This window comes from Haemaphysalis longicornis, unplaced genomic scaffold, assembly GCF_048455015.1.
Source record: "Haemaphysalis longicornis isolate Haplotype H1 unplaced genomic scaffold, Haemaphysalis longicornis Haplotype H1 scaffold_5, whole genome shotgun sequence".
Lineage (NCBI taxonomy): Eukaryota > Metazoa > Arthropoda > Arachnida > Ixodida > Ixodidae > Haemaphysalis > Haemaphysalis longicornis.
In genome coordinates, this window is record NW_027526385.1 from 98,542,822 (window position 1) to 98,556,535 (window position 13,714).

At 47.6% G+C, this 13,714-nt stretch overlaps 2 protein-coding genes across 2 annotated transcripts; one reads left to right on the plus strand and one right to left on the minus strand.

The window, feature by feature from the left end:
• Window positions 1-1,740: 1,740 nt before the first annotated feature.
• LOC144138598 (anaphase-promoting complex subunit CDC26-like) lies at window positions 1,741-2,377 on the minus strand. Its single transcript, XM_077670970.1, has one exon. The coding sequence runs from the start codon at window positions 2,210-2,212 to the stop codon at window positions 1,991-1,993; it is 222 nt and encodes a 73-aa protein (XP_077527096.1). The 5' UTR covers window positions 2,213-2,377; the 3' UTR covers window positions 1,741-1,990.
• A 205-nt stretch (window positions 2,378-2,582) lies between these two features.
• On the plus strand, window positions 2,583-12,601 carry LOC144138597 (uncharacterized). Its single transcript, XM_077670969.1, has 3 exons — window positions 2,583-2,797; window positions 4,042-4,636; window positions 10,887-12,601. Exons 1-3 carry the CDS (start codon window positions 2,770-2,772, stop codon window positions 11,167-11,169), a joined length of 906 nt encoding a protein of 301 aa, XP_077527095.1. The 5' UTR covers window positions 2,583-2,769; the 3' UTR covers window positions 11,170-12,601.
• Window positions 12,602-13,714: the final 1,113 nt, after the last annotated feature.

A 13,714-nucleotide genomic window follows, 5' to 3' on the forward strand; every position in this document is an offset into this window, starting at 1 on the left:
TTTCAGGCTGTGATTAAGTATGAACATGTACCAACTCGCCCAACTTGCAACTGACCTACAGATTTGGTGCACCCAAGTACCTCGGTTCCATGCCTCAGTTAAACCTGCATATATTGAACTCTGGACTATTGATGTTCAGACGAAACAGTTTGAACGTACCCTTAAAGAAGCCATGCAGACAATACACAAGTTTAATTAATTCAAAAGATTGCCTCATTAGGAACATACTGCCACCATTTTTAACATAAACTTCGCTAAAATAAGCTATATAATTAGGGAAAAACTTTAAGCCATTCCACTCATTGTGAAAGCTGTCGGAAGCGCGGAGCAGTGATTCACCATAATGGGCTGTAGTGCCGTTATCCACTCACTGCTACCACCCAATGCATTTCAAATTTCCTGCCTTCGCAGTGCTCATGCACCCCCTGCCTGAAACTGCGCCAGTGGGAGTTCTGTTCTTTTTGTGCTTGCTGTTCCTCCCGCACATGGGGGCGTTGCACTGCCACTTTTTTTCGCTATCGTAAAAACCAGCACAACGAGCGTTCCTAACTAATTCAACGCGGGCAGTGCCGGTTAACTACGTATATTTTGCCTCAAATGTACGTACAGTTTTCTTTGCGCTACAAAACTGGGAGATGTATGACAACCACCAGCGGTTCACTAGTTTTGAACGCTTATAACTATAAACCACTTGGCTTTCGAAGCCTCTGGGTTACGCCACGACGACAGCGACTATGACGGAACGCCGTGTGGCTCTACTTGGGTTCAGCGAGCGAGCTACGACTACAGGGCGCGGCCCTAAAGTGCTCTGCACTTAAAAAGGGAATGGCCAAGAGACCCACTAGCTCATTTCCCCCAACAGAACCTGTGATGTCATATGTGGCAGCTCTGCGATTGGCCGAGGCCGCCAAAAGCAAATTAGACAGGGCTTACAAGCTTGCCGAACAAGCTATTTGGGTTTAAATGTAATGCATAATCGCCTTACAGCAGGAAGAATGGTGGGGTAAACAATGAAAGTTGCGAAAGTACACGTAAACATAAAAGTACCAACACGTACTGCTGTGGGTACTGCACGCACTATGCTTGTTTTGGCTGCACAGCACTGCGGTGTCATAACAGTGCTTTGGGGTTGTCTCATGACACTGGCCGATTGGCGTAAGCGATGTCTTACGTGGCCATACTTGGCGAGTGAACACCGTGTTTCACGAAACGATTATTTTTTACCTTGACAGAAACAAGCCAGGTACAAATACGGTCAAAAACAAAGCAAAGGCAGAAAACGGCCTTTCGCGGCGTGGCGGCGCCATCTAGGTTGACTAACGGTTAATGAGGCTCCGCAATCAGCTGCAGAGCGGTTCTTGTGATGTCGTTGCAGACGTCGCGAAAACACGATTTGGCGGGAGAATCAAAACTACTTAAATATTCAAATTTCTTATTGAATAAAGCATCGTTTGTTTCCGGGCAAGCGCTGAGGGCACAATAAAAATCTTTGGAATAAAACAAACTGGTTTTTTGTCTGCATGGCCCTTTTAACCAATCTACGTGTTGCTAGCGTGAAATAAAGAATATTTTGTAGTTATACCTTTAAACCTGTTCCCCAGATAATTTTTACAATAAATCGAACATCAGCTACCAGTTTCCAGAGGTACCACAGTTAACATAACGTCACGTCTCGGGACAGCACATGAGAACTAGGTGCGTTATGCTTCCTGTGGGGCCGAACAGCACCGTACTATCAAGCAAAGAAGGCAAGGACCGTACCACGGCCTTCTTTATTACCGAGTATACACTAGGCTATGACCGTACTAATAATTTCGGCAAGCCGTCAGTTCGAGATGAAGGATTTTGTTGCAGACTGAGTGCACATCCAGGCACTCCGTAACAAAGTACACGGCATTGGTCGGATTGCGAAGTAAAATGTCATCTGCGGAATAATGCCACTGCTGAAGGAGTCCGAGGTGGTTCCAGCGTTCGGCACGCACGACACATTTCAACTCGCCACCCGAGGTTCCGGCTTGTAGCCGATGCGCTCGTGAACGGTCGGCTTAGGCGGGCTCGCTGGAGAGTCGGGGTTGGGCGGCTCTTTCCCGCTGGCCGAACCGGCCTTTTCGCACACTGACGCTCCCTTGTCGTCCCATTCCTTCTTGAGCGCCTCGTACTCTTGCAAGTCGTCGAGCTTGACCTCGATCCTCGTCGGTTGCCGACGATACATGTCTGCCCGAGTACGTCGAAGGAAAGCTTGCGGAGAAAAAACAGCAACCGACGCACTCGCGCACGGCTACGCACGCAGAAGAACCGTACAACCGACGAAGGCTCGCACGCAGAGGCAAGAGAAGAGGCGACTTCGTCCGCTTCGTCCAGCCATAGCCTGTCCAGCGCTAGCTCGAGAGAGAAAAATAGTTACAGGAAGAGGCGCCTTGCGCTGCTCAAAGTATGCAGGTTTTAAAATTTCTTCTGTTCTTTATTTCAACATGAATTGAACTCAAGGAAACGCAACCAAAACCCAAGGCAAGGGTTGGCAACCCTGAAAAAATGTTTTCGTTTTTTTTTTTTGTTGCATTCCTCCATGTTTTTTGCTGACGCGCGCGCTGGCGCCATTTTGCGTGCTGTTTGGAATCGCTGCTGCTACTTCTGCTGGTTGTCAGCTTCTGCTGCTTGACAGCGCTGCAAAGTGTGGGCACAAACTCGGCAGTGCAGAACCATCTTTCCGCGACCCTGACCAAGGCGCTTCGCTGCTGCTCCCTGCGCCGACCGCCTAGCTACGAGACGATGTCTGACAGGCCCCGAAGATCCAGTGGTGCGTAAATCGAGCGATGCACTTGTGTCACTCTGGCTGGTAAAGTATTTGCAAAGTGTTCGCTGAGGATTAAATGGTGCGTAACTTAAGCGGCTGTGTTTAGTCTGGTGACGCCGCGGTCCCCTACCAGGCGTTAGCGCGTTTGTCGTTGCTGCTGCGTCTGCCGTACTGCGAGCATTCTTGATTCGTAGTCTATCATAGAGCAAAACTGCAAATGGCGTTTCAAAAAGGGCACAGGGTTAAAAAAAAAAAAAAAAAAAAAGCGATGTGCCCAGCATTCGAACTAAAGCATATTTTTGTTTTTTGGCTCTACCGATGAACCGCGATTCGCAAGCCAACTTGGCGCAAGCATTTGCCACCGCAGGCAGCAAGCGAGTTTCGTTTGGAGTATTCCAACAAGACTCGCATACCCCCCCCCCCCCCCCCCTCACACACACACACACACGTTTGGCACTGTAACGACGCGCACCACTGTTGCTTGGACTGAGTAAAGCGTAAAGAACCGTTCCTCTAGTGCACAGAGAGAGAAACCAACACTGCTAGTTTTTTGGGGAATTGTTCCTCATTGATGTCTATTGCAATAGATATCACTGTTGCTTAATTTTAGTGGAGCTTCATGCTACAAAGAACAAATTATGACATTGATGCTGACAAAAATGGCGGTCCGAGTTTTATTCCCAAGCATTTAAATCTAGAAGTACGTACATTACGAAGCCTTTTTTTTGTTGTTTGTTAGTAGGCCTGTAGTCATAACGTTTAGGAAAATTGCAGAAGTGATGCCTCGGCTCAACACACAATTTTTAATTGCCAGATGTCCTAATTTGTTGATACTTGCACTTCCAGCTCTATTTTTTGTGTGTGGGCATTGGGGACCCTAAAATTTAGCAAAACGCACAGAAAATGTTGTTTTGCTTGAGATTTAAAAATTCAGGGCTGAAAGGGTTAACCTTCGTAGTGAAGACAGGCTCTCCGCGGTGGGCCAGTGGCTGAGGCGTTGTGTTGCTAAGCCCAACGACGCGGGTTTGATCCCAGCTGCGGTGGATGTTTTTCAGATAAATGCGAAAACGCGCGTTTGTTGAGATCTCGGCACACATTAGAGATACCCGGGTTAATCCGGAGCCTTTCGCTACGGCCTGCCTCGTAGCTCGAGGTCAGCTTCAACGTGTTAAACCCCCAAGTTTGAATTTATTGCGAAAACAGCAGTGTTGTGATCGCAACGCCCCCCGCCCTTCCTTTCTTTCCAGCAATGAAGCTGACGAGTGAGCAGATGAAAGACATGCTTGACAGCCACTCGGACTGCTCGGATGACGACCCGGACTTCAGTTTTGAGCGCGACAAGAAGCGGGGGAAGGCTAGCTGGCTGAGCCGACAAGGGGCCTCGTCATCTTCGGAGGAAGTTGACGACCCTGATGAGAAGGCTGGCCGGCGAAAGGTGGCTCGGAAGGAGAAGACGCCCAAGGAGCCGGGAGCCACCAAGAGACCTGTTGGTCGGCCCCGAAAGGACAGCGCGAGGCCACCAGAAGCGAACACACCACGGCGACCACGTGGAAGACCAAGCAAGTCACACGCCGCTGTGCTGGCTACTGCAAATGGAAGTAGTCCGGCTGCCGCTACGCCAACCGCCACTACACCGGCCGCCACTACACCGGCCGTCACAAACGGCAGTGGTCCAGCAGAGACCTCTGGCCAGACATCCTCGGGGACTCCTCCTGCACAGGCCGTCCCATCACAGGCCGTCCCATCACAGGTCGCCCCATCACAGGTGGCTGCAGTCAGGTCGACCCCGGTGACGATGAATTTACGGAATGGTGTGCCGGTCGTCATGCCAACTACCAGCCCGTAAGTTGTTATGCAGTTGTGGCAGATTTCGAGCGTTCTCCTGCTACTTGTTCGATCGGCCCTTACGGAAAGGAGCGAGATTCCACTAGCCCAGCACTTTTTGCATGCAACCAGCGCCGTCTATTGTTTCGCTTGCAACACATTCTTTCTGTGATTTTGAGCAACTGGCCTCAGAGGCTAGGGGTAGAATCGCGCGGTTTGGCACAAACAACCAGAGTGGTTGTCGTCCAACCGGAGTTTGAGCTCCAGTAGTGCCAAAATTTTTTTGCAAGACGCGTGATTTTATTTTAACTATAAAATGCTCATTTGGCTTAGTTGTACACATTCTTTTAGTAAATAAGGATTATTTGGTCTCTTTTAAGGCGGTCTAGAGGACAGTGCGGCATATCAACATGTTTAACTTTCTGCATCCCACTGGAAATGCCTGGCTTCTGCCTTTCTCGATACGGAACATCACATGCAAGGCTACTGGGTGGTGGATTAAGAACCATTCACTGCTCCTTTCAGGTTTCTTTTCTTTTTTTCTTATTTTTAATCATTTTTTGGGCGTTATGGACATGAGGAAGGCCTTTGCAATAGCGAGGGTTGTCGAATTGGTCTCTCACTCTCGGTTGACTGTTTAAGCCTGTGACCTACTTCAGTAGTGAAACATAGGTGTAATTAAGCCATTCATACCTGAAATGTTTGTGCCACAAGTGTCATTTCTTTGGTTTAAGGCACAAATATTGTAGCAGCCTTTCAGCTTGCATCCCCATAACAATATTACTACCCCCTTTTACTACTCACTGCATGAAATGTAATAGTGATTTTTACACACAAAATTTGCCATTTGCGGGCCTGTTTCTGAAGCCTCTGGCAAATCTGAGTTTCCGCTGGATACATTAGGCTGGGCAGTAATTCTTAATCGAGATGAAAGATGTCACTGTAGGGATTCATTTGACCATTCCATGTTCTTTCTGTTTTAATGGCAGTCTGCAAAAAACTCGCTTTGGAGTGGCTTTCGACTGTGCATGTTTGAAGGGAGTTGCAGAACACAGGTATAGATCTCGGAGGGGATTATTACGAGAAGTCCTCCCAACAGACCACAGTCCCTCTGGCTCTATTTGTAATTTCAAATTGCAGTGGCTCTCAGTCATAGCACGGCATAGCTGATGTGCAGAAATTGTGTGAGCCCAACATCTCCGCTTGAGGCCCATGTAGTTACAACCAACGGCATGGTAGTTGTCAATCCTCGGTGAAGCTTGCAGCTGTAGCTGTACCAGTCATGGGCAACGTTATCAGTAAAAAGCAACAGTGTTACAGTTACTAGGAATGTAACGTCATTACTTTTGCACTACTGTATAAATCCAAGTAAATGATACAGTTGATTTATAGAAATTTACGAAGGCATGCGGGTAGTCAAATTACACTGGTAGAACCCCAGACAACGAGAAGCTAAAAGGGGGCACACTTAAGCCCATTGCCACACCAACAATCGTTGTGTACGCCTCATTTTGTTGCATCGCCTCTTAAAGACTAAAGTCTTTATGGATGTAGCCAAGGGGGGGGGGGGTTCGAACCCCCTCCGAAATTTTTTCCAGGCAGCACGTGAGCCAGACTTAGTGCTTCTTTCGGCAGATGTCTTTCCTTGCAATTCGCCATAACCCCCTCCGAAAAAAATTTCTGGCTGCGGCCCTGATAGTCTTTCTTGAAGAAAAGGAGAACCAGTGCAAAACGATGGCACACAAGAAGGTAACAGGCACAGCGCTGATACCGGTTGTTACCTCCTCCTTGTACGTCGTCGTTTTGCGCTGGTTTTCCCTTTAATGATCGACCATTTTGTCCAATCTTCCGTTTTACCAAGTAGTTCTTAGTAAAATTTTGGTCTGTGTCCGTCTGTCTCTCAGTTCAATCGCCCGGACAGAAGTTAACAGAATTCTTGAACGTGACGTTTAAATAGGCAAAAGGTTTCCCGAGTACTAAATCTGGCAGCAGTGTTCATACTTGTCAGTGTTGTTGGGCAAAAAGAAAACTTCAGGAATACTTGAAGCACAACATCAACACACGAGTAATATTTGCAGTGTTGTTAAAGTAAACGTCATGGCTGCTTGTTTTTTGTGATAGGAAGTAAATACAGTACGCCCTGGAAAAATGGTTTGATCTAGAAATACAAAGCGCTCGCAGCCACCATGGCGGCATTCCAAGAAGTCCAGCAGTAACAAAAGGTTCCAGTAGATGGCGTGCAAGCAGTGGTATGCGGCAACATTGAATTGACTTGAGCAAAACCATGTTTATGATGGGGGAGGAAGAGTGTGAGAGGTCGGCAGGAAACAGAAGAGTGTCATTTACGTGGCAGGCGCGGCAGAAGACCATGGTCTTTTGACGACGTTTTCAGCAGTGAGCTGGTACGAGGCCAATTTTGGTTAATACACCCTTGGTGTCAGGGAATTTAAGAACGGCACCAGAAGTTGCTGCTGTGGCTTATCACCGTAGCCGGATGTTCCTCCGCGCGGCGCAAGTAGGGCGTTACTGGGAATATTTTGAACATGGCGTGAGCCGTTTCCGTGATTTTTTGGACTTAATATGCTTATAAATGACTCCAGTGGCGACAAACAAACTGCGTGAGACAAGGCAGACGATATCACGCATTCACAGCAAACCCCTTTCAAAACGTGCGCGCACTGACGTCACGGGTCCGGCGCTTTGGCGGAGTGATACACCACATGAGGTGGTGCCGTTCTTGAGTTGTAACCGAGTATAGAGTTGTTTGTCAAAGTTTGCATCTTAAAGGCTTCCTGTTGTCGGAGGTATAAGTGCCAGCTTCCTTTTTTTTCATGTTTCCGCTTGACTCAAGACGAAGGAAAAGTTTTAAGAAATCACCCTAAAGACCGAGCTCAATCTTCAGCAGGGAAGATATATAATCCTAGTTCTCAGTAATTTCCTCCTCTAAGCTGCGAAGGGAGCCGTGTTGTGGAAAGGGGAAACAGAGAGTATATTGAAAAGAAGAAAGTGGTTGAATAAACTTTATTCAAGACATCAAGTGCGATATCAGGTGCCCACCCAGTGAGAAAAGTCTGAAAAAGTTGAAAGCGCGAACTGTTCGTCGCCCTTTAACGAGTTGCTGTTGGATAATATCGTTCTAAAAAAATGAAGTAACTGTAGCAGCGGTATGTTCAGTTACTGTGTAAAAATGTAACACTGTTACAGTTACAAGTTCCTCTAACCTAAAAATAAGTAGTTAAAGAAAAAAGTAACTAGTTACCGGTAACGTGGTACTAGTAACTAGTTACTGCTGAAAACTGAGCTGTACCCTCACGGGCTTTGCAGAGAATGCTGTGGGGTGTTGGCTGCAGTAATGCTACATGGACAATATGTCCATTTCATTGATGTGGATGGAAAACAAACGCTTTTGTGTCAATATTTTGGCGCACGCTAAAGGCTCTTTCCTGGCGGTTTAAAAGAACCTGTAGCCCTTCACCGTGGCATCCTCATAGCCTGGGTATAGCTGGAGGGGTGTGAAACCTGGGACTTTGAGAAAATGCGAACTAGGTGCAAAGGTTGAATGAGGAGGTCTACGGCGCCGGAGTGTAATGGGGTAGCTAGAGGCAGGGTGTACAAAACGTTGTCTGATGGTGGATGTGGTGCAACAGGCCCGTAGTTATCTAACAGTAACCTAACCACATGTCTTATACCTGGCAAATACGTGGGAGTCCAGAAAAATGGGGCACAGGGTGGTACAACTTCTTTTTCTTTTTCCTGTTTGTTTCTCATTGGTGCCCTACTTTGTGTTGGGAGTGATACCTCCACACATGCTTGGTGTTTGGAAAGCTGGGCCAGTGGCCACTGTGTGCTTGCAGGCTCACTGAATGTGTCAGTTACCGTGGCCAGAATGGCTTTTAAACGTTCATCAACAGGTTTCATTCTCCTAAAATGTGTGTCCCAACAGTTCAGGGCACCCCGAAGTTTATGTGCGGATGCAATCAGTGCAAACTTGCCCTTACTTTCACCTCAGTGTGGTCCATAATGCATTCAGTTGCTTCTAGGAGACGTAGTCATTGTGTCTGCTCTAAGACAGACATTGGTGTAGCGTAGCTTGAATCGTACAAGAGAAATTGCATGCTACCGCACAATTAGCAAACCCTTTCTCGAAGGCATTGGATGCACACGCAAGTACGCTCCTCACTCCTTGCCTCTTCAGTGTGAGGGGCAGATCTTTGTACTTTTGAACTGACCAGTTCAAATCACCACTTTAACTACTCCGCACATCAGGACAAGATAGATCACGATTCAGCTCATTTCAGCGAAATGATGCATACTTTTGGAACACGCATGCTTCATATTCGAAGATAACCTGCTGCAGTAACTTAGTCGCTAAGGCGGCGTGCTGCAGAGCCCAAGGATGTGGGTTTGATCCCGGCCTTGGTGGCTGCTTTTCTGATGGAGGCGAAAAGTGAAAATGCCCGTGTGTTCGAGACTATTGCGCACATCAAAGATTCCTAAGTGGTTAATCTTAATCTGGGAGAACCCTCCACTACAGCGCGCCTTATAGCCCTTGTGTAGCTTCGGTGCGTTAAATACCACAACCAGTAAAATCATCTTCCAAGACGGTGTGGCTAACTTGCAGATATGCGCTGCACACTGCTGCCACCACCAGTTTGTTAGGCCAACAATGTGGAAGCCTCAATTCCATCTGCGTTTGTGGCTGTGCACGAGCTTACATGAGCAGTCAGATGGCCTTGGAGAGCTCCCTGGAACCAGGGCTCGATACATACCTGTTGCGAAACTCCCTACAGGCCTCGTGTATCAGAAGCTGGTCTGCGGTTGGCCTCTTGCGCTGGGGCAAGCATGGGGTGACGCTGCTGCTGCTGATGATGATATTGCTTAGTGGCGTCCCCTTTGCAACGGAGTGGTGTTGCACCCAAAAACAACAGAGAAAAAAAAAACTTTAGGGAATTTTTGTGCTAGTCTGACTGCTATGTTTGCATGTCTTCCCAGACTCTTCTCTGCTCTTTTCCCACCAACATTCTAACCTTCTTTTACTAGCCTCTACTGCTGTCCAGTTCCCTTTACCACTCCATTGCAGTGGTTTGTGGCTCCCTGCCGCAACCTGCACGCACAGTTCTTCCTGCACCGGCTTGCGGATTGGCGTTTTTGTCCGCAAGCCGCCCGCCCGAGCTTCAAACTTCAAAAAGTAATGCACTCCCTTTGGTGTTATCAAGGAACTTCTCCCTTGTGATCTCGTGCTTTCCGATTCTGTAGATATCTAAGTCCACCCTCTTTTTTCTGGGTCGTTGTCTCTGATTCTTCCACTCCAATTTTTATTGCCTTGGTTGTTTCCCCTGCGCTTCCAGGTTTCATATACTTTGTCGTGAGCCTTCTGGTTCTTTTGCTCCACTGTGTGCCCACGGGGAAAATTCACTAGCCTACCATCTGTTGGCAGAAAGGTGAAGTAGCACTCAAGTGCTGGCTGCCGTAAGTCATGAAATGAAGACCGTTTGACCCGCCGCGGTGGCTCAGTGGCTAAGGCGTTGCGCTGCTGAGCACGAGGTCGCGGGTTCGATTCCCGGCCGCGGCGGCCGCTTTTCTGATGGAGGCGAAAAGCAAAAACGCCCGTGTGTGCGAGATTTCGGCGCACGTTAAAGATCCCCAGGTGGTCAAAATTAATCCGGAGCCCTCCACTACGGCGCGCCTCATCGCCTGCGTTGCGTCGGCGCGTTAAACCCCCACAATCAGAATCAAATGAAGACCGTAGAAATGTAACAGGGCAACCGAAGGGGAATAGCCGTCGATGAGAGAAGGAACAAAGCGCAAGCAGTCCAAGGGGCCACGCGATCATGGTCAGGTGATGACAGTTGTCAGTGTGAGGTGCATACCCATGCAGGCATCGGACAGTCGCTCAAAGCAATAGAAAGACAAGCGCACTTTGATCATCACACGTCATTACACTTGCATCATTTAATGTTTCCTAACTTAAAAAACGAAAATTCATATTGTATTCAGTGGTGTTATTAATTTGAATGTTTAGCAAAGGTCAGTTTTTGTGTCCAGGTGGGGGTCGTGCTTGAACGAAGCACTGATAACCTGTTGTGTTAACCTGCCGTGATAACCTGCCGTACTGTTCTGATTCTGAAGGGGAGCTTGATGACAACTGGTCTATATGAAATAACTCTGCTCTGTAACGGGGGGAAAAGTTTTCTGCACAGAAGCGTTCATCACTACTCTTTCCAAGTGTGGCGTGTCAGCTGTTCTCTTGCTCCCTGTCGCTGGCCAGCCGGCAGCCGCAGAGCCCGCACGACTACTACTGCTGCGTGCGGGGGTGCAAGTCGCGGGACACCACCGACAAGGACGGCCTGTGGCTGTTTGCGCTGCCGGAGGATCCGGAGCTGCGCCGCGTCTGGGACGAGCGCCTGCCCATCAACCACGAGCGCAACCGCCCCCAGAGCCCCCGCGTCTGCTTCCGCCACTTCGACAAGGACGACTACGTGCGGCGACAGCAGCGGGTCGCCGGGCTTCGCCAGGGAGCCCTCCCTCTGATCGAGACGGGCCGCACCTGAGTTTGTGTTGGCAGGCACATCGGCACTCACGGGACACCCCCGTGTTTGTGTTTGCAGGCAGATTGGCAGTCGGGGGTTTGCTTCTTTAAAAGGGGACTCGCCTGATCACATACCTGTGGTACTAATTCACGACCCACGGCATTAAAAACCATTATGTGCTACACGAAAACACTTGAAGGTCCATAAAAAATTCCAAAAGGCCTAGCTCGCTTGTTGTAAAAATAGATCTATTCTGTACTGAAATGGAGTAGACATCGAGCACCAGCTGGTGCTAATCAGTTAGAAGAAAGTGTGTTTTTTGTTTATTTCTATCCCAGTACGTAAGTGGTATATTTCTAAAATAGGCAAACAAGTCTGTTATGGGACGGAACAGGCTGGCTTTGCGTCGCATTCATTGCTTGTGTTCAAAAAGAAAAAGTCAGGGCAGCTTTAAGCACCGCAGTATTTTTTGCCGTGGGCTTGTGTGCGGGACATCCCCGTGTGATATAAGTATTTACAGAAATTCACACCCACTAGCCTCTCGATTTCACATGTGGTCAGAAGATGCCTGTACCACTGGCCATTTTTTAAATTCTTAACGTTGTTGTGCCTTTTGCTCTACGGCTGGGCTAAAGTGCTTGTTGCGAGTTCAGCCGTGTGTTCTACGTTTGTACCTGAGGTTGTGTTGTTTGGTGCAAGATTTTACCGTGCTGCCAAATGAGCAATAGTCAGTCCAGTCTGGTCAAGTTGCAGTTTGTGAGGGAGAAATTATCCCTCTTTTTTTTCCCTCTATGTAAGTGTGTGATTAACCTGTGACGTCAGCTTTTGCGCTGTCAATTCTCATTTACAAAAAAAAGTTCCTATTTGTTTGTCATTTTGTTGTTTTTTTTGGACTAGAGAAAGCACTCTTGGTTAGCTTTCTTGCTGTTGATTGTCTTTTGTGGTACGAGTTGTCTTCACTTTTATTTGTGTCTTCTGGGAACTATTCATTGTTCAGTTTCAGACACCTTTTTGATTTTCTCATTTCATCTTTTAGTTGTGTCATCTCTCGCTACCTTCATCAAAGGGAAGTGCAGTCTCTTCATTAATGTTGTGCATCTAGTCTCTTTTCACGCAGTTTTGGTTAACTTTATTCAGAGCTTTTATGCGTTGGTACACATTGGTATGTGTGTGTGTGTGTGTGTGTGACGTTAAATGTTCTCGCATACCCCACCTGGCCTTGTCACTGCCTGTTACATTTGTGCGAATAAAGTCTGTCTGCAAGTGAACTGGCTGCGCAGGTGGCAGCAACCAAATCTACCTGTCCATGAGTCATGGCAATCGATCTTTTAACTAGTCAGAACTCTTTTACAAGTGAATTTTTATTCCATATTTTTATTTGTTTTAGTCATGTAACTTAATGACTGTACTCTCTGTACATGTTTTATTCATTGAATAAACTGAACCCGTGATGGTTGACCTTACGGCGGCTTTCTTTTTAGTAAACTGCTGGAGCGCAAATGGCATGCTTTGCAAAGTTGAATATCTGCAAGCAGGGCAGACAGACCAGGGTTGTTTTTTCACGTATTTGATATTTTTGTTATACACTGGTGCATGTCTGAGAGTTGTGGGTGCTGTGCTCAATTCTAGACTTGCCGCTTTCTAGGTAAGAACTCCGGTTTCTGGTAGCTGGGTGGTGCAATTTTACCCCCTGCGATGCTGAGTAAGAAGTACAGATAGATGTTCCTAAGAGTGACGAGTGTGGTAGGGGTGATGACACAGGTCTCAATGACTAGCGTCTGGCCTTGTACACAGGATCGACGCTCTGCTAGCAGTTTTTGCTGTGTTTTCTCACTTTTAAAGCGTGGTTTTACTGACCATTCACTGATACTGCCCAGATTTGCGCATAGTCCACTTTCCTGAACAAGGATGTTCAGTAGCCAACCGTTTTTTCATACTCCAAAAATTCGGACTTGCTGCATATTTCGGATTTTCCCGAGGAACCGCCAGCTCTCCCATAGGATTAATCACTCAGGTTTTTCGGACTGCTCTTTTATTCGGACTATTTTTTGTTGCCATAGTGTACATAGTGTACACCCCTTGTTTGCTTGTCCTTATGTTGTCAAGCTCGTGCTCTGTACTGTAGAAGAGCCGTGACTTAGATGTTGCAATTCTCGACTCCACATGGCCCAGCCGTGGATAGTTTGCGCCGCCAAGAGGCCACGCTTCAAGAGGCTCGCTGTGCAAAGCATCCGCTAGTGGTGATAACTCGCGCTTGCAAGTGGTGTACGAAAACGTCAAATGAAACGACAGGCTCACTCTGGCCTTGCTCAACATAAGGCCACTGAAATGCCATGCTGCCAATATCAACCACGGCACCACAACGATACTAAAACTCGACTTTGTGTCTGTCAATGATCACCTACAAAAGCTTTGCCATTGAAGTCTTGCGTGTGAGAGCAAGCTTCCCCGAATTTTTTAGGTTAACCCGTTCTCCCATTGCTGATGGGCGTCCAGCGTTTCGTGTAGCCACCATTGCTAGGCAGCAACTCGTATCCAAAAGCGATGTCGCCTCGGGCTATGGTGT

Coding starts and splice junctions, on each gene's coding strand:
- LOC144138598 (XM_077670970.1), bottom strand. CDS start 2,212: ATGTATCGTCGGCAACCGACGAGGATCGAGGTCAAGCTCGACGACTTG.
- LOC144138597 (XM_077670969.1), top strand. CDS start 2,770: ATGTCTGACAGGCCCCGAAGATCCAGTG. Junction 2,798..4,041: donor CAGGCCCCGAAGATCCAGTG/GTGCGTAAATCG, acceptor CTTTCTTTCCAG/CAATGAAGCTGACGAGTGAG. Junction 4,637..10,886: donor GTCATGCCAACTACCAGCCC/GTAAGTTGTTAT, acceptor GTCGCTGGCCAG/CCGGCAGCCGCAGAGCCCGC.